Raw genomic sequence first — 27,154 nt, forward strand, 5'->3', positions numbered from 1 at the left:
CAGGTTGAGAACCAATGACTTGACGTATTGCAAAACTGAGGTCGGTAGGCTGCTGAGTTCTTCTGAAGCAAAGATACACCTAGGGCTGTACTTCGAGGTGAACAACAGAAACAAAAATGGCTCCACATCTTTTTATTGGGCAACACGCGTCAAGATGTTCAATGTTTACAGCCCCTGAGAGTTTAATGGACTTTTTAAAGTCTGAAGCTTTGCAGGTGACATCTAAAAAACCAGCTTGTTTGTTTTACATGATCAATGGATCGCTCTGATCCCCCATCTGATAATACCTTACGTAAGACAGTAAGGGCACCACCACGTGATATGAAGACTGTTTGCTAACATAGTTTCAGATGGAGACATGGCCAAATTGTGGTCCACGTACCACATGTATCCCAGGATAGCTCTGAATGTATCCCAACACATTTGTAGATCACAGTGCTACATCACCATGCCAAAAAGTTAAATAACCCTATATCTACCCAAAGCAAAAGCCCAAGAAAATTCAATTGATATAATTATTGAGAAATAGTCATAGTACTATGTTTTTTCAAACTTTCTACATGAAACAATTCATAGAATCTATGGGGAATTTTATTAAAACAAAAACTGAACTTAAATGGGTTGACTGAAAATTTAAAAAATGCCAAAAAACCCCAATATCTTTTATTCACAAACACAACAGGATAAGCATAGACATATGGTTTTTAACTTGTAGAGTACCTGTATGAAGACAATTATAAAGCTTCCAGTGTAACCTAAAGTGAGAGAGGACTGAGCCGATCCCCAGACAGACCTGCTCAGAGAAGAAGCACACGTTCTCGTCCGCTAAATTAATAAATACAATGCCATTTTAATTGAGTGGGCTTGGCAGGACACTGGACAGAGTGACCTATAAACCTTATAACATTTGCAAATTATGTAGGAAAATACTAAGAGGGAACTAGTGTTGCAGAATACTCCATTGTAATCCAAAGCTTTCATAACTGAGGAATGGTACTGGGACTGGAGCAAGAACGGGCATGGCATCAATAGTGCTTAAGAGAAAGTTTTCTCGTTGTCAAAATATACATAAGAAACCATCGAATGCAGCCATGACTTTGTTTTCTGCTCCAAATTTAGACTTAATTGTCCTCTAACAGTCCTAAGGTATAAACTATGAGCTATAAAAGGCTAGTGGGAAACTGAGAGGCCATGCTTGGTCCTGGTAATAAGAAAAGTACAAATTAAAGTAATCTGAGAGCTTGCTCCACTTTTAAATTGAGGAGGGGCAGGGAGGGAAAAGAAAAAGATGGCTGATTAATTTTGGCAGTTTAGTTTAAAATGGCAACTACAGTAATTTTCGCCCATGGAAACATTCGGCAACGGTTGAAAGTACTTACTCTACGAATGTTGGTGTTTTGTGCTATCGATAACACAATACAAGTAACCGGGACTGAATTCTATAGACCTGAATACTATACATGCATTCATATCCGTGCTGTATATAATTGACGCCATGGGAAGATGTATGTTGCCAACGTGTGACATGGAACAGGCTAAACTCTGAAGGGATACACACAACATGGTGACCAATGTCTCATTAATTGTTCGTTTGCTTAAAAAAAAAAAAAAGATTGCCAGCAAGATTTTGCTGTCAGGACCCTGATATAGCTGTCTCTTGTGAGGCTAGGCCAGTGCCAGGCAAACACAGAAGTGGATGCTCACAGTCAGCTATTGGATGGAACACAGGGCCCCCAGTGGAGGAGCTAGAGAAAATACCCAAGGAGCTGAAGGGGTCTGCAACCCTATAGGTGAAACAACAATATGAACTAACCAGTACCCCCAGAGCTCGTGTCTCTAGCTGCATATGTAGCAGAAGATGACCTAGTCGGCCATCATTGGGAAGAGAGGCCCCTTGGACTTGCAAACTTTATATGCCCCAGTACAGGGGAACGCCAGGGCCAAGAAGTGGGAGTGGGCGGGTAGGGGAGTGGAGTGGGGGTATAGGGGACTTCTGGGATAGCATTTGAAATGTAAATGAAGAAAATATCTAATTTTTAAAAAAGATCATGATAACAGCAATTCTCTCTATTCTCAAAAATGTCTACACTGTATTGTCTTGACAGCATTAAACATTTCTTCTAAGCACCACAGAAAGCACACTGGGCGCTCCGGTAGCTTCTTTAGTGGGAATCATCTGAGGGGTGGATTGCACGGTCTTCCAGTTCACACCGCTAGAATGATTTCTACGCCTTCCTTAAAAGGCCATTAGTAGGAGGCTCGCATTTGCTTTGGAGTGATGAGCAAACCAAAGCACAGAGGAGCATGCAAGTTATTTAGCCGGCTCTTCCCAAAGGCCTAAGGCCAGATGTGGAGGTGACACACACGTAGGTGAGAATTTTACTTTTCACCAGAAGACATGAAGTCATGTTGCACTCACCTAAGCGGTTCACTGGGTCAGACCCAAGCATATTCATTGCTATTATTGAGAGACATGAACAGTTTTATGGTTTCTGAGAAGAATCGGGTAAAACGTGGTAGTGCCGTACTGCCTCGTGATGACAAAACCAGGTGAACTCAGCTCATCTGGCCGAGTGACACCTGGGGGGGGGGGGTGGCACTCTTGTTGGATGGCTTATGGCCTTTCAAATGTTCTAATTTCTGAGGTCTGGAAATCATCAATGCACATTAAAAGAAACATTCACAAGGTTGAAATTACAGGAGAGTCGTTACCTGAAGGCTGTAGAGGAGACGCGTTAAATTCTGTATTGCTTGTATAATCTAGGGGTATAAAAAAGATTACATGTGTCAAGTTCTTGAAAAACTTCCTTAGCCACAACTTGAGAAAGGATGGTACATGTTTAAAGCATGCGGTAGCTCACCTCTGACTGTGAAGAACCTGAGAAACTTCTATATTCCACCTAAAATACATAAAAACACGAGAAAATGAACAGCCACCCGACGTTTGGAAGCTATCAAGTATCCTGATATATGGGCTTCCCTGTCTCAACTCCATCACCTCAGCTACAGTAACTATCTCCTCCCAGGCTGGAGAATTAAGCAGCCATTTGACAATACAGGTCTTACTCGTTCAAACTCAGAGATGTGTGACAACTCTTACCCAACCATCCCTAACCATGGCATAGATGATGGTAAAGAAACGCCAGGAGAGGCTGTTACACCTGGCTCTCTGGGAGCTACAGGACAGCACAGGGACTCTGGCTCCCCGATCTCAACGTTGGAGAATCATGATACCCAAGTAGCCAGTGGTTAGAGAGAGACGGCCCCAGGGAAGCATTAGTTGGTATCTCCAGATCCCACCTCAATTCATCACTAGCCAGCTCCAAACCCATAGTGAAGCCAGAGGATGCTGGCCATCTTGTCCTTGGGGATGGGGCCTATGCCTCAGACTTTGTCTCTTCCACACCAGGGAACATCGGGGAATATGTACATGCTGAGAGCTCTGGTTCCCAAAATTGCAATTAAGCATTTGTTTATGTGCCGTATGGCTTCTCTCATTAGTAAACCAATTTATGTATTTAATATTATATCTGCAAACCTAAGGCTGGTGCTTCACATTGTAAGGGACACTCAACAAATCAATGGGTATAAGTTAAACTTGCTCGCATTCTCTTTAATAAGTAGCCATGAACACTACAAACTCCACATTTTATGAACTAGGAAACCATCCATTCTCCTAGCCTCTAAGAGCCTACAGCCTCCTGGATGATGCTTGCTTTTGTCTTAGCACACGTGTCATGTTCAGCCCTAAACAAAGTCAACCATGTTGCTTCAAGGAGGCTCTGAGCTTAAGCTGCTGGTGAGCGAGCCCCATTTCCTTTGCCTCCCATCCACTGCTTTAGTGGAAAAACAAAAACCCATGATATTTCCAAATTTTATATTCTACAAAGAAGCAAACATGTAGAAATGGGTTGGATTGTGTGACATCTGGTTACTGCTCGAACCTCTGGGTTTGGGAAGACAGAAGAAAGTGTACATTGTCTTTTTAATGGACTTCATTCGCCACCTGGTGGTAGTGCTGCATAACTGCAGTTGATCCGTGCGAGGAGAATTTCTACCCTTGGGTATTGTTTTTAATTCTTTCAGAATTTTGTTTTAACCTAATTTTTTAAAGGATGCTGACGCCAAGACATCACTATATATTTGCCTTATCTGTTTATTTCCATTCTCAAAAGGCCCCACCAAGTGTCAGATTTTCCAGAGGTTAATAGAAAGAGAAACCTGAACCCACTTCTCCACCTGTAACTGAGTCAGGAGTCAGAGTCAAGCCATTTTCTGTGCAGAATTAGGCTGCATCGACCAATTATCTTTCCTCCCAAACAACCTGGGAGCAATTGTAAGCTACTGGCTTCACACTTCAAAGTGAAGGTCACACGGAGAAGCACGGAGAAGCTAAGGCAAACTAGCTCAAAGCTTACAATCAGAGTAAGTAGAGTAAAATTCTGTCTTCATAAATTAGCTTGGGCCTCTGAGCTTTGCAAATGAACACTAAGTCAGAGCTGACTTTTCTGTGAAGTTCTGAGAGCCAGACTGGTTCTGTCCTATGCCACATATCTGGAAAACATGTAACAGTAAGATGTTGCGTCTGTAACATATGCCGTAGTCCCACACTGGTGCGCATTAATACTTGGTAATGGAGCTAAATCAATGCTAGGTAAAGTAAAACCCCTTGACCTGAGTCCCCACCTCCCAGCAGCACAGAGCTCTTCCTCCCCTCTTATGAAATCACACATGTCAAGCTAATAGGAAGCTGTATGCATATAATTTCTACACAGAGAGGTCTAGCCTACATATATGAGGAACCAGAGAACATTGTGGCACGGGCAAAGGGTGATTACGTGGATTCCGAGTCTGCGAGAGGAAGGTGGGGATACAGGTGAAGAGCGGAGGATCACAGTAGAGAACAGAAGCAAGACGTCCCAAAGTGGAAATCAGTTCAGCTCACCGGCGCCATCTGGTGGTGAAGCGTCCCGGGGTCAGGGTCACCTCTCAAACAGGGAGTTGCCAGAAGCAGTGAGAAAGCAAAGGTTTGCAATGCAGAGAGTAGGCCGGAAGTCAGAGAGTGCAGACACACATATACACAGGAGGGTTGTCAAGCTTTTCGTTTTGGTTTTTAATAACGTCTCAGTTGATTTTTTTTAACACTTACATGATATAGAAAAAACACGAACATTTAAAGAAGAAATAGTTTAGAAAGTTTCGATATAGATATTTAAATAAATCAGAAACAATTCAGAAAAAAAGTATTTTCAATCCACTCATTGCCCGAGAGCTGAATCTACTTTGTATACAAAAGCAATAGGTTCTGGTTACTAGCAAGTTGGTTAACAATTAACAATACCTTCTCCCCTGCATCAGAGACTGCCAAGTCGGTTACCACACCCTGGAGCCCAGGATCCACATCCCAACAGCCTCTTCCTTCTGTCCCTTCTGTGACTAATGCTGGAAGCACGCCATTGAGACAGAAACAAAAAGGACAACATCAAACATCAGCCGGCCAATTACATTCTTCTGCACACAACTGAAGCACACTTCAAAAAAAAGAAGTCATCACGAGATAATACATACTGAATGCCCCTACAGGGGACGCTAGAGATCGCAAGGAAGCCCGCAGTCCCTGCTCTCCCGGAGCTTACAGGCTAAGAGACACCAAGCAGCATCCTTTGCCACCTGCCATTTTAACTGTGCTTTTTTCTTGGGCTCATGTGTCCATGGGCTGTCTGTGGTACGGAGTCTACATCTCGCTTTCATTTAATAGGACAAAGCTGCCTGGGAAAGAAGTAATTTAAAACAGGTGCCCAGTGGAATTACAGCAAGGTCTCTTGGCAGACCCAGGTCCATAAAAGGCTCCCTCTCGGCCAGTACAAGAGCAGCAGCCGATGGACAAGATTTAGATAGCAGGTCCAGAGGCAAAGGGCACTGTTCTAAGAAGGCTGGAGGCAGCTAGCGCTTTATGGTCTCAGAGTCATAAAAACTGAGAGCCTGCCTCAGTTTCTCCTCATTTCCAGCTTTGCTCACACTTCCCACTTAAGCTTTAACACAGTACATACATTTGACCTAGGAAAACACATCCAGAGTTGTTAAGTACCAAATACAAGTTTACCTTTACTGGTGAAACCTTGGTCGCCAGGATTTCATCATTTCTTTACGGATTTCGGTTAAAACTTAGGCTATGTTCACCTTTTCCTGACTCAAACCAGGCTTCTCAAGGCTGTCTCCTCCCCCTCTCCCCCAACACACACTTCATTGGAGCAATATCTGACCAGGATCCTGATCAAAGTACTCATTTTGTGATGTTTATAAACTTCTTTAAAAAATATGGTGTCATCACGCATCTTTATTTCTAACAAGGGGCTGCCCCTTTCTCTTTGTTTAAATTTTAAAAATTACATGTATCACCATTAGGAAATAGCAGCTGTCCAGGATTCCAGAAAGCCTCTTCTAAACCAGAGTTTTGTGTGAGTGGGAACCATTTCGAATGAACCAAGTGAAAAGCCAAGGTCACCCGGTGCAAGCGAGCACTTCTTAGGCAAGGACATTGGAGGGACAATTTATAGCAACTTTTCCTATGCCTAAAGAGATGGTCAAGCCATCTCCAAACGAGGAGCCAGTCTGTTCCTCTTGCCCACTTCCTCACATTAACAGTTAAATGTTGGAGGAAGCTAAGATGGGGCCGAGCAGAGGTAGAAGAGGGGCTTCCAGAAGTTCCTGCACTCTCAGGCGTAGCTTCAGGGTGGGTAACAGGGTCTCCACTGGACTGACCATTTTGGACAGTAGATTATAATAGTCTCCTTTGGTAAGTGTACTCATGAGCTTGTAACCTCAGACCGACAGGGGCTCGCTTCACAAAGGCCCTCCCTGAAGCCCACTGCAAAGCCACTCTGGTCCTTCTTTGAGGAATCCTCTTCTGCCTCTCTATAAAGAGACCAAACTCTCAGAGCACCGTAATCCAAGCCAAGCCAAAAAGGATGGCTTCTGGCATACGGGTTCACCCCATGCCCGATCCTAACGGCAGGGCAGGCTGTTCTAGGTCTAGCAAATGGGTGTAGATTCTGTAGGATTCGGACAGGGAGAACCCTCACTGGCCTGCCTGAAGGAAGGAGAGGACCTGGCCAGGGCTCTAAACAGCTGCAGGGCACTGAGGAGCCTCCCAGCTGTCCCTGGGGCGGGGCCGATGGCGGCAAACCCTCAGTATTTTTAGAGAGCACTTCCTCAATGGCATAATGTGGCTCTTCTAAATCACCCAGAGCAGTACAACTCCCCTGATCAATCTGGCCGGTTGAAATGAAAAACATATGTGCACATTCTGAAAATAGAAAGCCAGGGTTAAATAAAGCAGAATTTGAGAGGGGAAAATAATTTTGGGTGCTTGTAATAAACCAAAACCAAAAAAAAAAAAAAAAAAAAAGAATAGAACTAAAACGTTATACTGCCTCTAGGCATTCTACTGAACCAAGGGATTTGTTACAAGAAATTCTAAAACAGCATGCCTGTGGTAGCGCACACTTATAATCCTCGCACTTGGGAGAATCAGAAATTCAAGAATTCAAAGCCATTCTCAACTACAAGAGGAAATTTAAGACCAATATGAAAGCCACATGGGACCATGGGGGGGGGGGCTAAAAAAAAGCAGCTCTTGCAGACATTCTCTTTCCAAGTAAGGTTTGTACCATCCTCACATGAAAAATATTCTCTTTATGCTCTTAGAACCCTTTATTGGAATTCCGTATTTAGCTTAAAACAGCATAATTGGGCTCCGAGACATTGCTAAGTTCATTCTCTACCTTATTATTTTTAAAATATATTGACAGCTGGGTATGATGGTGTACACCTGTGAGTTCAGCACTTCTGAGGCAGGAGGATAATAAACTGAGATCTGCTCAGAACAGAGAGTGTATTTCCAACATGAAGAAGAGTCCCTGGGAGGGCTGAGGGAGAGGCTCAGTGGTAGGCTGCTCGCCTGGCATGTCCGAGGTCTTGGGTTCCTGTTTGGCAATCGTGTCTATAATGATGCCACCAAACCTCACGCTCACACGCGCACCTGCATGCCATGGGGGGGAGGGGAGGCTCTCAAGCTTTTCTGAGTTATGATTCCTAAGTGGACACCCAGGAGATTAGACTCAAAAACTTGTTCACTTAATGGATTGCAGAGACCATTTCAAAAAGGTCTGGAAGTGCTTTCAAAACTTCATCCAAGGAGTCATGAAACCCTAGGCAGGGTATGGTTTGAGGGAGATGCAATGCTTAGCCGAAGGACAGAACAGTACAGCCTACCAGTGTTAAGTCTTTGTCCTTGAAATACAAGTGCCATTAATTGTCACATATAATATCTCTTTATGACCAGCATGATTATTCTCAAGGGTTTTTTTTTTTTTCTAATTACAAAAAAAAAAAAATACATTAAGTTCCCCTGAAATCGGGTAGTTACTGCTTTTGTTTTATGTGACCACTATATGCACTAGAGGCTGTGCGCAGGCTCGTGGCCAAGGCCTGTGCTGTCACTTACAAGCAGTCGGCGACTCTGGTACATCCTGTGTACTGGGTGTGTCTGTCAGGACAGCTGCTCCAGGGCCTTCTTCAGATGACTGGCTTACATCGCCCATCTTTGAAGCCTTCACAGCCACTTGCAGACTCTCGGCTAAGAAGGAGAAAAACAAAACTAAATCTAAGCCATAAATATACAGAGAGATGGTGTAGTTTACCAGGTGTGTCCAACCTGCAACAGGTGGGCTGTATGTGCCCCAGGCTGTAATGACTAAAACTCGATGCAAAACTGTAAACTTACTTTAAATGTTACGAGATTGTTTCTCGAATTCATCAACCTGATAGAAACTCTGCCACGTGGCTCTCGAGCAGGAACTTTGTAGACGACAATTTGTTGCAACACAAAGATTGGATGTTGTGATCAACCAAGAGCTGATAAATCACATTTGATCAGCAACTGTTATTATACAACCCAGAGAACTAGAATTTGGTTTTACTTTTCTTTTATTTTTTTTTCCTCCTAAAAGAGAGCTTCCGATAGACGACGCTGGGCTCAAACACCCTATGCACCCTATGGTGACCCTGAACTTGACCCTCCTGCCTTTACCTCGAAAGTGCTGGGATTCCAGGAGTATGCCACCATGACTGGTTTCTATGACACAATAATTGATGCCCAAGGCCCCATACATCTTCAGCAAGTATTGCACTCACTGCACTACGTCCCCAGTCTGCCTTCCTAGTTATGAGTTGTATAAACACATGTTCATTAACACATAAACCTATATCCCCCAAAAGGCTGTGATCTGAAAAAAAAAAAAACTAAAATACTTAACAGCTGGCCACTTACAGAAAAATTACTCAGCCCCGCAGTCTACACCAGTTGATAGCAGCACCCTTTTGCATAGAGGATTTAACATATTTTTAAAATAATCTATTGTATAAAATATTTCAAATGTAACTTTCAGTCACCTAGTATCCTGGAAACCTTCCTGTAATTCTATTAATACGCATGCACTAGTGGGTATTAGGATTTGAAACATTGTTACTAAGATAGTAGCTGTTCCTCAAAGGAGTGTTTCTTCAAACCTGCTTTTAATGGTATACAGTTCCATCTGCTCTCTGGTCTTCTTGGGAAGTACCACTCCCTCAAAAGGAGCCATGTTTACTTACATAAAGGAGTCTCAGCTAGCAGGTGGAATGTGTCCGGGACCTTGTAACCATTTCTAAAGCATCCTCCACACAGTTAAGACCACATTCGGTCAGAGAACGACCCGCCGGGCATCCGCTATTCTCTTGCTATGGTTACTTGATGACTAGTCAAGGGAACTTCGAGGAGAAGGCGGAAAGAGGCAGCTGTGGCCACACAGAGGAGCAGGAGAGCCACAGTCGCTACTGGGACTGGGAAGAAGCTCCTAAAGGGGTGGGCACTGAGCTGACCTGGAAGGGCCGTGGGATTCAAGAAGAGAAGGGAAGGAAAACAGAAGCCCAGCAGAGCAAGGGGGCTTTTCAACCCCGGCAAGAATCTCTGCAGTCAGGTATGGACCAGTGACCCGGTGTGGATTCTCATCTGTGGCCTACACGGTGCCTTCCCAGCTCCTGGAACCAAAGCCAATGGCCTTGCAGCCCCTCATTAGGGAAGATTTGATAAAGAGAAGGAAGCTGAAGCCATTGCTAAGTCTACGAGCAGCGATCTGCTCCATGAAGGAGCATGGATACTGTCAGCCTCCTCCACGTTATTTCCCAGACACGTCCCAAATCTGCCTGCTACTCTGCTTCTGCTACCAATGGCCCTGGCCACCAAATGTGAAGCACACCCACTCCCTCACAAGGACTCTATGATTTTCCACTTCTGCGTATTGTTCTTCACAGCACTCCATACTTACAGTCTGACACACTTATTTCCTTATCTTTGAGATTTCTGAAACATAGGTTCTATGAGACCAAGTATTCTTATTTCATCTGGCTACACCTCGGCACCAGGGCCACCATGCAGGACCTGTCATAGGGACCCTTTAAACTCAGTCTCAGTCCATCAAACCAAATCATTCCCAGAGGCAGCTCACCTTCTCTCAGGGCCGCTGCAAGCAGGGATGCTGCCTGGGGAGGCTCTCCGGGGTCAGGTTTGATGAGCAGATGGGGTTCTAGGTGGACATCCTCAAAGCCACTTAGTTCCCCAAGTTCAGCGTAGATATGCAGCTTTTCTTCCAAATATGTGCAAATCTGTTGGTCTTGGTGACTGAGTATTTCTGTGGAGAAGTACTCACCATAAGAGGTTATCGTGAGCCCGGCTACGGACTTAATGCGCAAATCACATTAGGAGGACAAGGCGGCACGATTTGGTAAGCAGTCTGGTCCAGCACTTTTGTTGGGTGGTAGAGACCCAGATTCAAATTCTGATGCCTTCCCTTTGTGACTGCGACCTGTGACTGCAAGTGACTTAACATCTCTCCCATCCTGCACCGCCCTTGATAAATAAATGTACCTTCCCCAAATTCTGGAAAGCCTTGCAAAGCTATGTTGTTGTTGTTGTTGTTGTTTGTGGTGATGTCTTTCTATTAAGACTGAATACCCAGCTCAGGAAAGAGAATTGAGGCAGCCCTCTCTGGAGCAGGTGAAGGCTCCCAGGGGTGAAGAGCACAGGGCTGAGAAGTCTCAGTCTTCTCTGTCTTGGTCAAAGTCAAAGCTGGTTTACGGATCTGCTTCTAAACATCTAGTTTCTATGACCATCTCTGCATGCATTAATTTTCCTGTGTTCCAGGAGTCTTAAAGCCTAGAGACCCACAGGAGCATCAAATCCAGAGAGTCCCTGCTTCGTTTAGTTAAAGGAGCAGACAAGAAATTTTTACTAACCTTCCTGAGTGACTCTAACATAAGAGTCTGGAGTTGAGAATTAGTAAGATAAATCACACTCATTGGCTTCACAGTGCCTCTGGTCCTGCCTGTTGAACTCCTGGTCTAGTCATACAAGCTTGGCATGGCTGAAACTCCATTGTTCACCAGCACCATATGGCCCACAGTTATTGCCTCGTGTGTGTCTACATGAATTTGCATGAGTATCTGAGTCACTTGTACCAGGGCTGTTGAATGTGGTTTTGGTGAAGGTGTGGACCTTGGATACACACAGTTAACCAGTGCCATCACCTTCACTAATGGCATCATGATTACCCTGTCACTCAAGGCCACAGCCAGAGCTGCACACACACCTTGACATTGCTGAATCTTGGCCACTCTAGCTTCAGCTTTCCGCCTTTCCTCATCCGATTCGCTCGTCCTTCCTCCTTCTTCCTCTGGACAACTTGAAAAGACAACAGTCAAGGCATCACTGAAACCAGTTTCAAGGATGTCTAAGCTTATTAGAAAAACCTGGAAACTTAGCAAGAGAACTAGCCACAAAGGCAAAAACAAAACAAAACAAAACAACAACAACAACAACAAACCCGAACAAAGAGAACGCATTGCTCCTCCTGGCCAAGAGATTAGTTTTCTAGAGTACTCACATGCTACAACATAGATACAACGTCTCTAAAGGATGGTTCAAATATCCCAACCCCGGCAACCACCAGTGCAGCAGCAGCAACACTAGCATTATGGCATTCAGTGCAACTAAGATACCAACACTTTTGGTTTTGGATCATTGTGAAATGATGGCTCTAGAATAGAAGGATTGTGGGACACATAGTAGACGGCCATACTGGGTACATGTGGTAGAGATGGGAGTACCTTATAGAATTCCAAGCTCATCCAATTAAATTGGATTAAATTACCAGTAATAAACTAATTAAATTACCAGTAATAATCATAACTCTGTTATCAAAACCATCCTCGCACGAGTAACAAGCCATGCACTGAGTGAGAAGAATGACGTTTGCCAGGCATTTATTTGAATGGTTCCTCAGGCACACGGAGAAACAGAAGACATGGTCCCTGCTCAGAAGGAGCTTCCAGTCTACGGGATCCCACACGCACCGCCGTGTAAAGTATTAACAACTACAGAAGAGAGATGTCAGGCACCAAACAAGTGCCTTAGAAAGTGGGCGTGACAACATCTTAGGTACAGCAGAGAACACCTGGGCCGAAGAACTCTTCATGAAGCCGGTGAGCAGGAGCCACAGCAAAGCACACAGGCAGAGTGGGGAGGCACCGAATGCAGGGAGGGCGTGCAGAGGGCAGAGCTGCAGGTGACATGCTACGGTAGGCAGGGGCAAAGGTCAGGGAGCAGGCAATTCTGGCTGAGGCAAAGTTTTCATGCAGGGGAGATACGGTTAGAACATGTCCCCCAATTGGACAAGGGCATTCCGTAGGTGAAGAGACACACGGTTACCTTTCCACTGCCTGCTGGATCCGCCTCATCCAGTTATTCCGCTCCTCCTTGGAATTGGTGTGGATTTCGTACATCTCGGGGCCGGCTGATGAAGCACTGATCAGAAACATGCCTCTCTCCTCGTTGGCAACTTCTCTAGCAATCAGCTTCTGGAGGGAAATCACGGAAGGCTTCTGGTCCTGCGAGAGGGAAGAGGACGCACAGGTGAAACCACACAGTCTCTAAACTTGGGAGTTGCATGGAATCCAGGAGCCACGGAGAGCAACAGCATTTGGGAACCAACAGAGAGCAGAAAAGATATCACATTAGCTCTCAGCTGGCTATGACAGTGTTTGGCACCAGCAGCTGAAGACAGCACTCAACCTAGGAGCTGGTAGAGGGCATTTCTTACTCAAGCCAACGCAGATGGAGAATGAGAACTGAGTGGAATAATGGTCCTGGAGGTTGGCAGGTTAGAGGCCGAGAAGGTGGCTCAGCGGTTAACAGCAAACGCTACTTTTGCAGAGGGCCTGAGTACATTATAGGTACCCCAGTACCTATAATGGGTCACTCAAAACCACCTGTAACTACAGCTCCAGGAGATACGGTCTCTTCCTTTGGCCACTGCACTATACTTATACCCACACAGAGATGTACAGATTTTTTTTAAAAAAAGTATTTTTTAAGTTTGTGAATTCAAAGGGCAATTTTAAAAAGATCAGAGGGAGAAGAGAAAAATGAAACTACTGTGATTGAAGATGGGATAAAAAAAATGGCATATCTGACGTTACAATAAGATTGTAAAGGATGGGGACCTGGAAGCCATTGGATTTGGCAATAATTAGAAGACCATGATAGAAACAGAACTCTAGGAAATAAGGTTAGCAAATAAAAATGTGGAAATGGGCAGACAAGATCGGAGAGCCCTTAGGCATCACCGGCCTCTTCTGCTCAGGCCTTATAGATCTCAGCTCCAAGACTTCTGCCCCTCTTCATGTAGGTGGTTCTTCCTCACCAACCAGATGAACACTTGGTGAACAGGTCTGGCCTCAACTCATCTTCATATGCCAGACACACTGCCTTGCACAGAATAGGCAATTAATGTCTGCAAAATGGATTGAACATAATTCCATCTGAGGCAAATTGTCAGAAAATCTAGGAGTTGGTGTCCAAGGTATAAGGAAGTAACTTCTACCAGCATTTACCATGGTCTTGCAGCGCCTCCACGCTATGCCTTGGAGCCTCACAGTTGGCAACATTAATAGTCCCCACACCTGGCTCAAGAGCTGTGGTTAAAAGAAGGGCCAAAAGAATGTCTGCAGGATGGGAAGCTACGTGGGAGTATGGAATCTGCTTTGGTCTGCGGTTCCCATCACTGTCAACAGAGCTGGCTGTAGCATGTGGTTTTGTTTCTCCCTTGTGGACTAAGTGAAGCCTTTATCCACAGTTTGCCATTCCATATTCTCCACCAGTGACTCCTCAGTGCTGGCTTGCCTGCCTTCCCAGCATTGCATAGCTATGCAGCATCTGGTGTTATTGGCCACGGCATCTTTGGAGTACTCTTCGTGTTTTTCAGAGCAGTGGGGGGAGGGGAGGAGAGCATGATGGAACAGACTACTGGTCTACCCAGTCTCATGTTTGGCCTCTGGAAATGGAAGGCAAATTGATTTTAAGAAAGATCTTGAATCCTGCCCTCTGTAATAGAGAGGTCCTCTAAGTATTATTAAGATCCCTTTTAGTATTGGAGGTCTATGTTTCAGCTTCCTTTTTCTATATATAAAAATGTGGTATATTAAAATGTAACATGGGGCCGGGCAGTGGTGGTGCACGCCTTTAATCCCAGCACTTGGGAGGCAGAGGCAGGTGGATTTCTGAGTTCGAGGCCAGCCTGGTCTACAAAGTGAGTTCCAGGACAGCCAGGGCTACACAGAGAAACCCTGTCTTGAAAAAACAAAAACAAAACAAAACAAAACAAAAAACAAAAATGTAACATGGGGTTTGAGCTGCTTGATATGAAATGATATGAAATTAGTAGTAGTTGTTAGTGCTCCAGAGAAAGGGTGGTGGTGGCAAGATGTATCAAAAATGAAGGATAAATATAGGGTAGAAAGGAAAATTAATTAAATCAACCAGAAGGCATCAATGGCATGCCTATCATCGTCTATATTAACTATATAAACACTAGTGATAAAAGACTCAACATCTCCAGGAATGAAGGCAATACATCAGCTCTGAACAGATGTCACACTCTGATGATGCAAGGGCCTAATGCAGTCTGCAGGGCGTATTTTGTTTGTATCATAGCATTTTAAAGCCTTTGCTGTTGTGATGGTGTTCATTACCAACATTTGTGGGTAGTAATTTCCACCTTTTAGAACTACTCTAGAGTTGGAGGTGCTTAGTAGAGACAGAAGACTGGACCCTGGAACATATCCTCATGTCATTTATAAACAGCAGCTGTAGCTCAGTAAGCATGATCACTTTGACACTAGACATGCACCCACTAGTTGAGGACAGTTCCCCCTGCTTGCCACTGTCCTAGGAACACTCACTGCCAACTTCACTTACATCCCTGCCCAATCTCTACAGATATCTGGGATGGAAGACCTCTCCTTCTGTTAAAGGGGTCTGGGTAAGGAGAGGCTTCCTCCAGCCCAACTGCTACCTCAACTCCATTGGTACTTGTGATTCCACTGAGGCAGAAAGTCCCCAAGCTTGCTTCCTACTTTAAATTTAACTCACAAACATGTTCATCTTCTCTTTTCTACCGCTTCAGTGTTGAAATTGTCAAGAGAGTCATCCTAGATGCAGTATTCCAGAAAGCAGGTATTCCAGCTTTATTCTAGATCCCATTTCCAGCTAAATGACTTGCTTTTAATTATGTTGGTGCTGGAGAGATGGCTCAGAGGTGAAGAACATTAAATATTTCAGAGTTTGGTTCCTGGCACACATGTCAGGTGGCTCACAAACACCCATAACTCTGGCTCCAGGTGTCGGATACCTTTTTCTGGTCTCTGAGGGTACCTGCACACACACACACACACACACACACACACACACACACACACACACACACACACACAGAGAGAGAGAACTCTCCTGTAAGGACAGTACTTTCTACTGTTATTGCCTTCAGATCCTTCTGATAGTTTCCAAATTCATCATGTCTTCTATGTACACAAGATAAGGATCTGTTAAGATTTTTTTTTCCCCTCTGGTCAAAGGGAATGAAGAATCTCACCGGTGGGTCCTAGTATAAGGACAAATTTCTAAACATCATAGTGGGAACTAGGAAATTCAGACATGGTAGACTCTGAGCTAATGATTCAATTCCCTTAGACAATCACTAGAGATTTATGAGACAGGGCTGCTCTCAGATAAATGTGATAAGAAAGCATATGCAATAAAAGTAGAATATACTTGATTCTCAAAGGGTAGGAGAATGCCTTCTACCTTTGTGAAGGTATATTCACCTCTTTTCAGGTATTTGTATCTAAAGAAATCTTTTCTATAGTGATATAATGTGAACATTTCTCATCAGCTTGGCCCCCAATATCCTATAGGTTAATTTCAATGATTCCATCTTCCTGGGGTTTCCTCTGTATTCTTCAGAGTTTCCCAGGTACTGGCATGGGAAGGCTAGCAGACAAAGTGGGAAGTGTTAATGAAATCTGTAATAGATAAAGTGCAAATAGGCCAGGGGGACACAGGAGTGTAAGGCTCCATGCTATCCTCTGCTGTAGTCAGCATCAGGGTGCTGATGAGAGGGAGGAAGAAGCCGCTTGGGCCAATCTGCGGAGCACAGGCAGGCTGGAAGCCCCTCCCTCTCACAGCCCATCACTGGTCAGGCATGCCTTTTTTACTTTCTTTGGACAGCAAAGTACACTTTATTAAAACTTTGAATTTTCCAAAAAATTCAATTTTTGGAGTAATAGTGTGCTAAGAGACACAAACAGCCTGTCACTGGATGCATACTAAACCCTTACATGAATACTGTGCTTCAGTTTCTCTCTAGCAGTGCATGATGCCCCATGGCACCAAAAAGGAGTCACCTGTGACATTTCTCCTCCTCTGTACCCTTCAGAGAAAGGCTGTACCAGAGGCTGTATGTGGTATGCTATAAATGACTAGTTTTCAGTGGTAGGCTATAATCCAGTTGTGTGTGAGCAGTGAGAATGAACTACATACCACAAAGGGAGGGGACACAGAAGGACCATAGTCATTAGAAGCAGCTATGGCAGATCTGAGAGTCTTCTTTAAGCCCGAGGCTGGAGTTCAGTGGGAGAACATTTCGTAGTATGCAAAATGTCCTTGGTTCATTCCCTAGCACTAAGAAAAGTGAAAAAAAAAATGCTCTCCTCTAGGAACCGTGGTATTCTCTTGTTTGGAAGAAGGGGCAGCTTATAGATGAGGCTAGTGAATGGTGTAGCAAGAGGACCATCTGGCAGAAAAAGAGAGCAAGATGCTGGAAATGACCTTCGCCCATCACTGATAGCTCCGTTGCCAGAGCTAAGCCCAGGTAGACAGACAGCAGGGAGGCACTCGGGGCCCTGTGAGCAGTGTCTGTCCACCATCAATGGTGGACGACTGCAATATTTTCAATTGATTAAACTGCCTGCTGAACCAGTTATGAAATCCGCTGTAGCAGTGGGAATATAGTATGGGCATATTCTTGCCAAGCAACATTCTTTTTTTTTTTTTTTAATTAGGAACATTGGGCTTTGTTGAAGGATATACAGCACTCACTAGTATAAAAAAGTGCATTGCATGGTCATATACTTACAACAGCTGCAAAGATGTATTTCTGGTCTTTTTCTTGTAAGAAGAGCAGCACGTCAGTTAGTAGCAGAGCCAGGATGTCTGCAAAGACAGAAACACAGCAGCATTAAGGAAGGGAACCGCAGCCTCGGTGGCTTTACCAGCTACTTTAATTTCATGATTGACATTTAAATCTGTTTAACAAAAATGAAAGACTTTCTGTGAAACTTTTACTTTAAAAAAAAAACCTTTTATTAGGATAGCTAAGATCTATCATAGGTAAAATGTATAGAAATCTGTGTGTGTATTTTTTTTAATGTGACACTATAGGTAAACTATAGGATTGTAATAAGAGGTGAATCTCTAGAAAATGTTTAAGAGCCCAATTTTCAAAATGAAAGAAAAAATCCTACATAAAAAGGCCCCGAGATGGAAAGGTGATATATGTGTGCAATCCCGAGACTTGGGAGGCTGAGGCCAGAGGGTCATGAGTTTGAGGCCAGCCTGAGTTACATAACAAGACCTGGTGTCAGCAAGCGCCCAAGCCTCCCCTCTATGAAAGAAGTCCTAAGAGAATGGAACACGCCCTTGCCTTTAGGAGGAAATGTAGCTAGTTAAAAGTGCGAGGGAGCGCTGGGCATGTTGGTGGCACACGCCTTTAGTCCCAGCACTCGGGAGGCAGAGGCAGGTCGATCTCTGCAAGTTCAAGGCCAGCCTGGTCTACAGAGTGAGTTCCAGGACAGCCAGGGCTACACAGAGAAAAAACCCTGTAAGGTAGCAGCTTCCTCCACATCAAGAGATAGAGCCAAACCTGCTCTAAGTCTGAGTGACACTGGGTTTCTTTACTTCCCTTGGAAACTTTTCAAGAACTATGCCTACTCCTATGACCACTGCATACCCTAATCCAAACAAGCGATTCTATTCGGTGGGCAAAAAGCAACGGTGTGACTTGCACTGAATAGATTTTCAACCCAACACTGCACACTGCTCATCAGCATAGACCTCTGTGTGGATTTCCATCAAAGCCTCTGTTATTTAGAGTTCACCCTCTGGTGCACAAAGACCGTCAAGCAACTATAGTGGAGCAAATCTTCCCTCTCCTCCTTGCCTAAGGGTGTGAAGGAGATGAAGGGAGCTGGAGGCAGGCAAGGCCCTTTAGAGGCTGTGGTGGACACGGAACAGGCAAACCTTTAAGCTTGACCTTCGAGCCCTGACCAATGAAATCAGAGTCTTGAGAAGGAGACTGGAGCTCAAATCAGGTTTTCAGGTCCCAGATGCATAAGAAAACCCAGGACAGACAAGGCGATAGCTAGAGTGCTAAGACCTGGAGAAACCTAAATGAACAGTCCCGGACCCGAAGCAAACTAACAGAGTCAAGTTGAAGTCTGTTAGCAAATTGTACCACTGAGGAAGAGCAGCTATAATAGAATAATTCCTTCCTCTGCTCCCTTCCCCTGGTGCCTGTGTACAGGTAAATGTGTCGTGTTAATAACACAGATGCTATTTAGAGTTCCCCCATTTTTCCCCTTCATTGTCTGAAAGCCTCAGGCTGTCTTGGCATGCGGCAGGCAGACCCTCTCTGTGTAGAAGTGTGCTTTTCTTGCTTGCACCACATTTAGCGGAAAATTTCTACGCCAACAATGTGCAGAACTCTCAACTCGTTTGGCTTCCAGCCTCACAAGCCTCCATAGTCGTGAAACTACATGTGAAGGGTTCTGCCTGGGACAGCAGGCTCCCGTCAAATGTGTGTGTCACCTCATCACATCTACCTACTGAGCTTCACAACCCAATGTTTCGACTGAAAACGTTGAGGGTCTGTGTACGTGTGCCTGCAAGTCAGGGCCGTTTTTCTCTTTTGAAAGTCTGTCCTGTGTTGAATGAGTAATGAGTAATCTGTAAGAAAGGGGAGGTTGCCTTGGGGAAGCCACGCCCGGTACCTTTGAAGCGGCCTGTAGCGGTTTTCCAGTAGACAAGCCCATCATGCAGGAGAGCCCGTTCCTGGCTCAGCAGTGACTGCTTTCTAAACACGTGGCCATTTTTGAGCTTTGTGTATGTTTTGTTCTCGATTTTATTTAGGATCTCAAGCCATTTTTGGTTCTTCTCGTATTCGTTGACTTTCAGGTCCACAGCTGCGATCATGTCTTTAATTAAGCCGAGAGCTTTGCACAGGTCCCGGTGCTCTTCAGTCCTTTCTGCATGAAGGAAAAAAAGAAAGGCAAAGGATAATAATCCAGAATACGGAGAGTGGTTACTCTTTTTAAGGTTTTAAATGTAACAAAGACGCCCTGAGAAAGACGTTGGATTAAGTTCAAATACTTAAATGGCTCTCAGCATCACCACCAAGAAGCAGTGCAATAGAAAAGATTTGCATTAGTAGGCATGCATTAGCTGACAATAAGGTGTCTGTCTTCCTAAGTCCAGGGATAAGTCTGCAGCAGTACAACAGCTTATCTTCATTGTCTACTGACTGGATTTAGAATTAGCCAGGAAGTGTGCCTCAGGGCATTTCTGTGAGAGGTCCTAGAGCTGCTTCCCTTAGGAGAGCAACACTGCATGGCCTCCCGAGCCAGACTGAACAAAAGGGGAGAAGCAAGCAGACAGAGGCCATCTTTCTTTCTCTTTCTCTTTCTCTTTCTCTTTCTCTTTCTCTTTCTCTCTCTCTCTCTCTCTCTCTCTCTCTCTCTCTCTCTCTCTCTCTCTCTTTCTCTCTTCCTCTCTTCCTCTCTTCCTCTCCCTCNCTCTTTCTCTTTCTCTCTTTCTTCTTTCTTTCTTTCTTTCCTTCCTTCTCTCTCTCTCTCTTTCTCCCTCCCTCCCTCTCTCTCTCCCTCCCTCTCTCTCAGCTTCTCATCTGCAGATACAAATGTATCCACCTGCCTCATGCCCCTACTGCCATGCTTTCCCTGTCATGACAGACTGTATCCCCTCAGACTGTGAGACAAGTTAACCCTTTCTTCTTGAAGCTCCTTCTTATCTGGTATTTTGTCACAGCAAGAAAAAAGTAGCATATATTATATGCTATCCATCTATCTATCTATCTATCCATATATGTATATATGTGTAATATAATTATAGTATATTATATAATAAATATATAAATATAAATAAATATATATTATATGTAATATAAGCAGAGGCTATGTTTGGTGTAACCTGGGCACTCCTCCCTTCTTAGAAACAGGAAAGTTACCCCATGATGTATTTCTAACAACTGAAGCCAGCTGTGGGGCCAAGCTCATGTCCTCTGAAATGGAGCCACAGGGTGATTTAAATGGCCCAAGACTCATTTGTCTTCTGGGTTCTTAAAAAAACAAAACAAAACAAAATTATTCAAAACTATATTAGCATAAAATTGAGGATCTTAAAGTTATAATTAAAATGTTCTTGACCTATCATTTTTTTTCTTCTGATCTTGAGAGTAAAGAAAAATATTTGAGGTCCCAGGCACTGTGCCTCACAGAAGTCAGCCAGGCTTATGCATACAGAACAGACTGTAGCTCCAGTTACTCTTTAAACCAACGGCCACTTCTCTCACCTCCAGACTGTCTTAAGAAAAAGGTCTGGAGGAGTTCCAGAGAATGGGTTCTGGAAACGGCAGATGCAAGGGAATCTGGCTACTTTGGGGGGATTTGATGATAAAGATCAGCTAGTTGATATTTGCTCAGGGGCCTGAGCCTGAAGAGCGAAGAGGAAGGGAGGAAGAGGGAAGGAAAACCAGAAAAGTGGCAGAGAAGCCAAAGGCTCTCCGGAGGCTCCAGCTGAAGAAACACGTGTTTAGAGAGAGCAGTGAGGAGCAGCAGGATCGGTCCTCCAGAGTCTCAGTGAGGAGCAGCAGGATCGGTCCTCCAGAGTCTCCTCCTTTGGAGGTTTCCAGTGCACACACAGATGCTGGGAGCATTATCACAACACCCACAGAGCACACCCGATCCCCATAGTTCAAAGGGGATCGCTGTCTTCCAAAGAACACACCTCACTCCTTGACAGTGCCTTTCTCTTCTTTATAAGGAAATTTACTTATAAAGAAACTATTTCAAAACTAGGGAAGAAAAGTGAAGTTGAATCACCAGATGACCCAGAGAAGGTTCAAAGTCTTACAGATGATTCTCTCCCAATGATTCACAACCCAAGTGTAACAGCACCAGCCTCCGTGGGGGTCTTTTCAAATGCCCCCCCACACACACCTCCACTCACACCCACTGACTCAGAATCTGCATGTAGACACACCCCCTGGTGAAGGACAGATAGTGAGGTTGAGGACCGCTCCCATTAAAGGTCGTGTGAACCGATGGCCAAGGCTCCGGGAGGCTCCAGGACTGACCTTTGGCAATGCCTGCTCGGAGGAGGGGGCATCTGTCTGCTATCTCGATGACTCTGCCAAGACGTCACAGATGCAGCTCCCACTGTTAAGGGGAGCAGATCACTGTTGCTATCTAGTCTACCAAGAACTTGGCATGGGAGTGAATCCTGGAGTGAGACTAATTGACTAACATTATCTGACACAGTTTAGTTCCTGGGATATCGTAGAACCTTAAGAAAATCCGCACAATACAAAATGAAAAGCCCTATTGTTTTTTTTATTCATTCTCTTGCTGAGAGCAAAATCTATGCTGCTATCTCCAAACGCTATTTTTATATTCTCTCATGCATTAAGTTCTAAAGAAGCATGAAAAAGTGGCAGAAGGAAAGGACCAAGTTCTGCAAGTTCTCTGATCATCACACATATGCCACGCATACTACTTCCCCGCCACAGAATAAACGGGATTAAAAATAAAGTAATTTCCCCAAAAGAGTTCCAACTCAAAGGCTTTAAAAGCTTGCTCACAGGGAGAGCATTTGTGAGTGGAGGAACTCAGCACTCAAGGCTCTTCGGGACCCCTCAGTTGTGACTAAAACTCACAAGACAGAGAAAGGTCCCAGAAGCAATCTCTCACCCTTGGTGTACTGCAGGATCCTCTCCACCAAGACCGGGTACTTTGTGATGCGCTGGGTAACTAGCAGGATACACTCCGGAATTCCTCGGCGGCGAGCCAACAGGTTGCTATTTCGGATCTTGAAAAGTATATACATTTTTATACACACCACTCACCATTAATTAAAATGTACACATAACCATTGAATTTTTTACTTTTGACTTAACCACTATAGTTGAGGTGGGAAAACATTTCAAGACATGCTGATCTGCAGTACCGCTAATTCCCAAATGAGCAAACACGGGGTTCAGGAGTAGGCTTTTGAACAATGGAAATCTGAGCATGCCCACTATCTGCTTTGCTAACACGTCTCCCTCCACCTTTGCTGTCACACACTGTGGCACTTAAAGTCCCTTCTCACAGAGCAATCCTTTTCTTAAACATTTCAAAAATATTCTCTAAGTCTTCAAGGCTCATTGCACATATCTATGAAAGAAACCAGAGGAGAATCTGGTAGAACTCACAAAATGACAGATAAAAAGGTAGGAACCCAGAAGGTTGGAGACATTTCTTCCATTGAATAAAAGTGAAAGGTGGGGGAAGAAGGGAGGAAGAGAATTCTACTAAAAGGCGGTTTTAGAGACATGACCTCCACAGGCATCAGTGGACCTTGGTCAGGTCCTGGCTTACCTATACAGTTTCAAGAAAACAACAGTGAAAACTGACGATATCAGAAAATGACTGGTAGTTTAAGTGTGCTGATGTTACCATGATATGTTAAAAGATAAAGTGCTCAGAAAGACACAGATGGAACTATCTGATGTCATGGCCTTGGTTTAAATGAATTCACTCTGAAGCAAATCCATGGGGTAAGCAGATTCTCTCTTTGCTTTGGCTTAGATTTTTCTGATACACAACTTGTCAGGGTATGAGACCACTTCCCTGAATGTTGCCAATATTCTCAGAAGCCTGGAGAACATGGCCTTACAAATACAAGACAGCAAATGAAATTGTCTGGGAGAAATATTTTACTACCATCTAGACTTCCCATCTGCGCTATGAGCCCACCATTTCCTCTCCTTCCCCCGAGAAATAGAACTGAGATATGAAACATGCTTATATCATTAAGACGCAAACATGAACTATTGCCACACACTGGCCTCCTGCTCTGCAATGGGCTTGAATAGCGCTTACTTACCTTAATAAAATTCTGAAACTTCTTGTTCTGCTGCAGCTCTTTAAAGAGACTCATGGCTTCTTTGTGATGGCTGCAGAATTCTCCATAGATCCTCTTCATTTTGCTTGCATTTTCCTCTGAAAACTGAGAACATTTCCATAATGGTTTATAAATGCAGCCATTAGGTTCGTCGAGAAAAGAACACATAGTTTTTTGTGTATTTCAAAGCACCATAGATTTCCCAAATACGATCACGCTCCTTCCCCCAGGGCACTTCTTAAATTAAAATAAAAGCAAATGATTAAGTAGAAAGGGCCAGCCTAACAGGATCACATTGTACGAAACAAACGATCAAGCAGCCAGATGAAAACATCCAATGCTTTAATGTTTGCTCTGTTTTTTTTTTTTTTTTTTTTATGCAGCTTCATTATTAAAAACTCGTAGTCGTAGAACTGTTTACACTGAATGCCTGACCTCGCGGGTGATCATTAGCCATGATGAGAACAGAGAATAACCAACATGCTAATTTATTAACTGTGGGGAGAAGGAAAGCTGTGGGCTGACTGTTTACATCAGCCTGACCTAGGGGGATCTTTATAGAATTCAGAGACATAGGGCAGTGTTGGGAGGGCTGGCTACATAATTTAGCTGTGAGGTTTTTTTCTTAAGACCATGATCATTCTACACAGTCTGTCCACAAGCAAGGTCACTGCAACAGACAGCCTCTCTAGAAAAGGATTTAGAATGCCTTCCACCATCTTTGGACTCTTCTCCTCTGCTCCGTTTTATCTGTGTTGAGGAGATGATCTGAAGATAGTATGTCTGAAGAGATGATGCTTAAACGACAGTTGCTAAAATAAAGTCCAACAAAGCACTTGTATAAAAACTACACAATATTGAGAGCTCAAAACTCTAAATGACTAGAGGCTGGAGAGATGGCTTAGCAGTTTAAAATACCTGCTACTCTTGCAGAAGACTGAGATTCATTTCCCAGGACCCACAGGGAAACTCACAACTTTCTATAACTACAGTTCCAGGGGATCGGATGCCCTCTTCTGACCTTTGCTGGTACCAGGAATAAAAGTAGTTCACAGACATAAGCAGGCAAAACACACATGTGCATATAAGGTTTAAACGTTTTGAAAAATCTAAACGAATACAAAGCTTTATCAAGATTACTACACAGTTCCCATTTTCAAGCCAGAATTGAAAGATATAGACACAGGACTCTGTAGAACAGAGTAGAACCCCCCCCCCCCACACACACACACACAAGTGATTTCTGGCAAAGGCACAAATTCCAGCTCATTGGGGGCAGGGGACGAGAACTGCCTTTCTATAATTGTACAAAAACAGAAGAGAAGAGAAACACAAGTGAATCTCAACCTTATAAAACTCATTAAAAAAAACCGACTAGAAAATCCATAAAATGCATTTTTAGATTTTATTCCAACAAAGTCAAAACCTGGGTTTGTACCTAAACATGGCAAGTTGATTGGTAATGGGTATTAACTAGAAGTAATGAGATGTCTTCCTGTAAGTGAGCAATGTAGAAACGCAGGGTACATCCACAGCATCGAATACTCTTTACTAGGAAAAAAGAATTAACTACTGGACAGATATAACCACTGATATGATTAAAAGAATTGTGTCAATTCCCTAAAGACTATATACTATGTATTTCCATTTATAAAATGTTTTTTGAAAAAATAACAGAAATAAAGAGTTTCCAGGACTTAACAGAGGAGTTGGGAGTGGTGCAAGAGGGAAGTAGGAAGCCCTGTGACAAGATCATTGTCCTGATAGTATGGAGATTAGCATGCTGACCCTGGTGTTAAAGCTTTGTTACAACTGGAGGAGTGACAATGCAAGCAATTAAAATTCTACCTAGCAAATCTCAGATCTTAGCTCGTTCCTATGGAAACCACGGAGAGGCAGAACACTGAGCCTCATTTTTTTTTAAAAACAATTTTTGGGTAAGCTTTTTGTCCCTGAAGCTAAAATGAAAGAACCTTGGACCATATCCACCATTTCCCACCCACACAAGAGTCTCTGCTGACTCCGTGCCAGCACACCTCACCCCAGCCTTCTGAAGCATGTATCCAGTTAAACCCTAGGATGCACCAAGTCTGCCTTCCTACACCCTGAAACACCTGTCTGCTCCTTTGTTCCCTTGAAACCCAGCCCCTCAACCACTGGCTAAGAACAGTGCGAGAGGAATAGTCAGGAACTCTAGCCACATGCCACACTGGCCATACCAACAAGGGACAGGAACCCAGAAAAGTTCATCCATTTCCCAAAAGGGAAATCTATGCTTTAACCCTTGGGCTGCTGGGCCCAGGTCCAGTGATGCCGATGACCCGACTGTTGTCCCTGCTTCAGCCACACAAAATTAAACACGGAACTGATAAAGACACACGTTTCCACTAAATATGAAAAAACAATAATCTAAGAACAAAACCGGTTTCAATGATCAGAGTTCAAGAAGGGTCAAATTGTGATTATTTATAGCAGGAAAGAGAAATTCAGATAACTTCAGATGACAGAATTAAAACCTTCCATTTTGGCTTTGAATGCTCTCTGCATCCTGACAATTTTATTTAAACTATGTTGCAAAGTCCCTCATGCCACCCTGTTTCAGGTGGGTGTCAGAAAGAGAACCGGGCTCAGACTGTAAGCTATAAAGCAGATCTCTCTCTGGTTAAAAGTTTCTACTAACACAGACCTTCCCATTGTTAGATCTGTAAGAGTGGTTACCAGGCAACATGCCCCACATTTGTGTATGCATTGAAAATGCTGTATTTAATTCCATCTATGCCATCAGTGAACCAACTTTTCTATCTTTCACATACAAACCAACAGCTTATCTCCATGGCTGCCTTGGGTAGAGTGGGAACATTTCAAATACTGTAATTCTTAGAGAAGGTGACACTTCAACATCTACCTAGGAAACTCCATGCTAAAACAATAAGCTGATGCTACACCTGGCGTCTCTGTCTCTCTCTCTGTCTCTCTGTCTCTGTCTCTGTCTCTCTCTCTCACATCAATCATTCAACAAATACTCCAAGTCTAAGAATCCATAGATCCACTGTAGGCGCTGGAATATGTTAATAAACAAATGAGAAGAACTCTTTTGTTCCAGGATTCACAACCTCCAGACAGTAAAGGCTTTCTTGCAGTTTGCAAGGCAGGTCCTGAGCCATACACAGGAGATAGTCATTGGCGGTTAGAAGCCCTCTGACATCTGTTATGCAGCCAGGATCCACCAACACCCAATAAAAGAAAGCCCCTGGCCCCTACCTAGCAACTGTAATAAAATCACTTCTGTGGCCTCCCTTCCCCCCAGCCTGGAACCTGCCTGCTCAAGGGTGTAGCTACCGGCTCATTCGTCCTGCCACGCCTACCTACTGCTGGAACCTGCCTTTGCTGCCTGGAGGCACACACGTGTTCGTCCTGCTACTGGACCCTGAGTTACTTGGCGGGAANTTGGGTTCCCTCCCCCTTCCTTTATAAACTGAGTGTCTGGAA

At 44.0% G+C, this 27,154-nt stretch overlaps 1 protein-coding gene across 3 annotated transcripts in view; it reads right to left on the bottom strand.

Annotated features, from left to right (window-relative positions):
- Arhgef28 (Rho guanine nucleotide exchange factor 28) overlaps positions 1-27,154 on the bottom strand; it is a 297,229-nt gene that overhangs the window by 36,850 nt on the left and 233,225 nt on the right. For all 3 annotated transcript variants that reach the window (XM_029468326.1, XM_029468327.1, XM_021180313.2), the window contains 11 exons: positions 23,648-23,770; positions 22,471-22,588; positions 19,480-19,734; positions 17,568-17,644; positions 12,806-12,984; positions 11,688-11,779; positions 10,548-10,730; positions 8,507-8,638; positions 5,342-5,442; positions 2,862-2,900; positions 2,713-2,760 (listed from right to left, as the gene is read on the bottom strand). In XM_029468326.1, the coding sequence (XP_029324186.1) occupies positions 2,713-2,760; positions 2,862-2,900; positions 5,342-5,442; positions 8,507-8,638; positions 10,548-10,730; positions 11,688-11,779; positions 12,806-12,984; positions 17,568-17,644; positions 19,480-19,734; positions 22,471-22,588; positions 23,648-23,770 (1,347 nt within the window). The remainder of the gene's footprint in view (positions 1-2,712; positions 2,761-2,861; positions 2,901-5,341; positions 5,443-8,506; positions 8,639-10,547; positions 10,731-11,687; positions 11,780-12,805; positions 12,985-17,567; positions 17,645-19,479; positions 19,735-22,470; positions 22,589-23,647; positions 23,771-27,154) is intronic.

The sequence above is a fragment of the Mus caroli genome, chromosome 13 (assembly GCF_900094665.2).
Source record: "Mus caroli chromosome 13, CAROLI_EIJ_v1.1, whole genome shotgun sequence".
In the NCBI taxonomy this organism is placed as follows: Eukaryota; Metazoa; Chordata; class Mammalia; order Rodentia; family Muridae; genus Mus; species Mus caroli.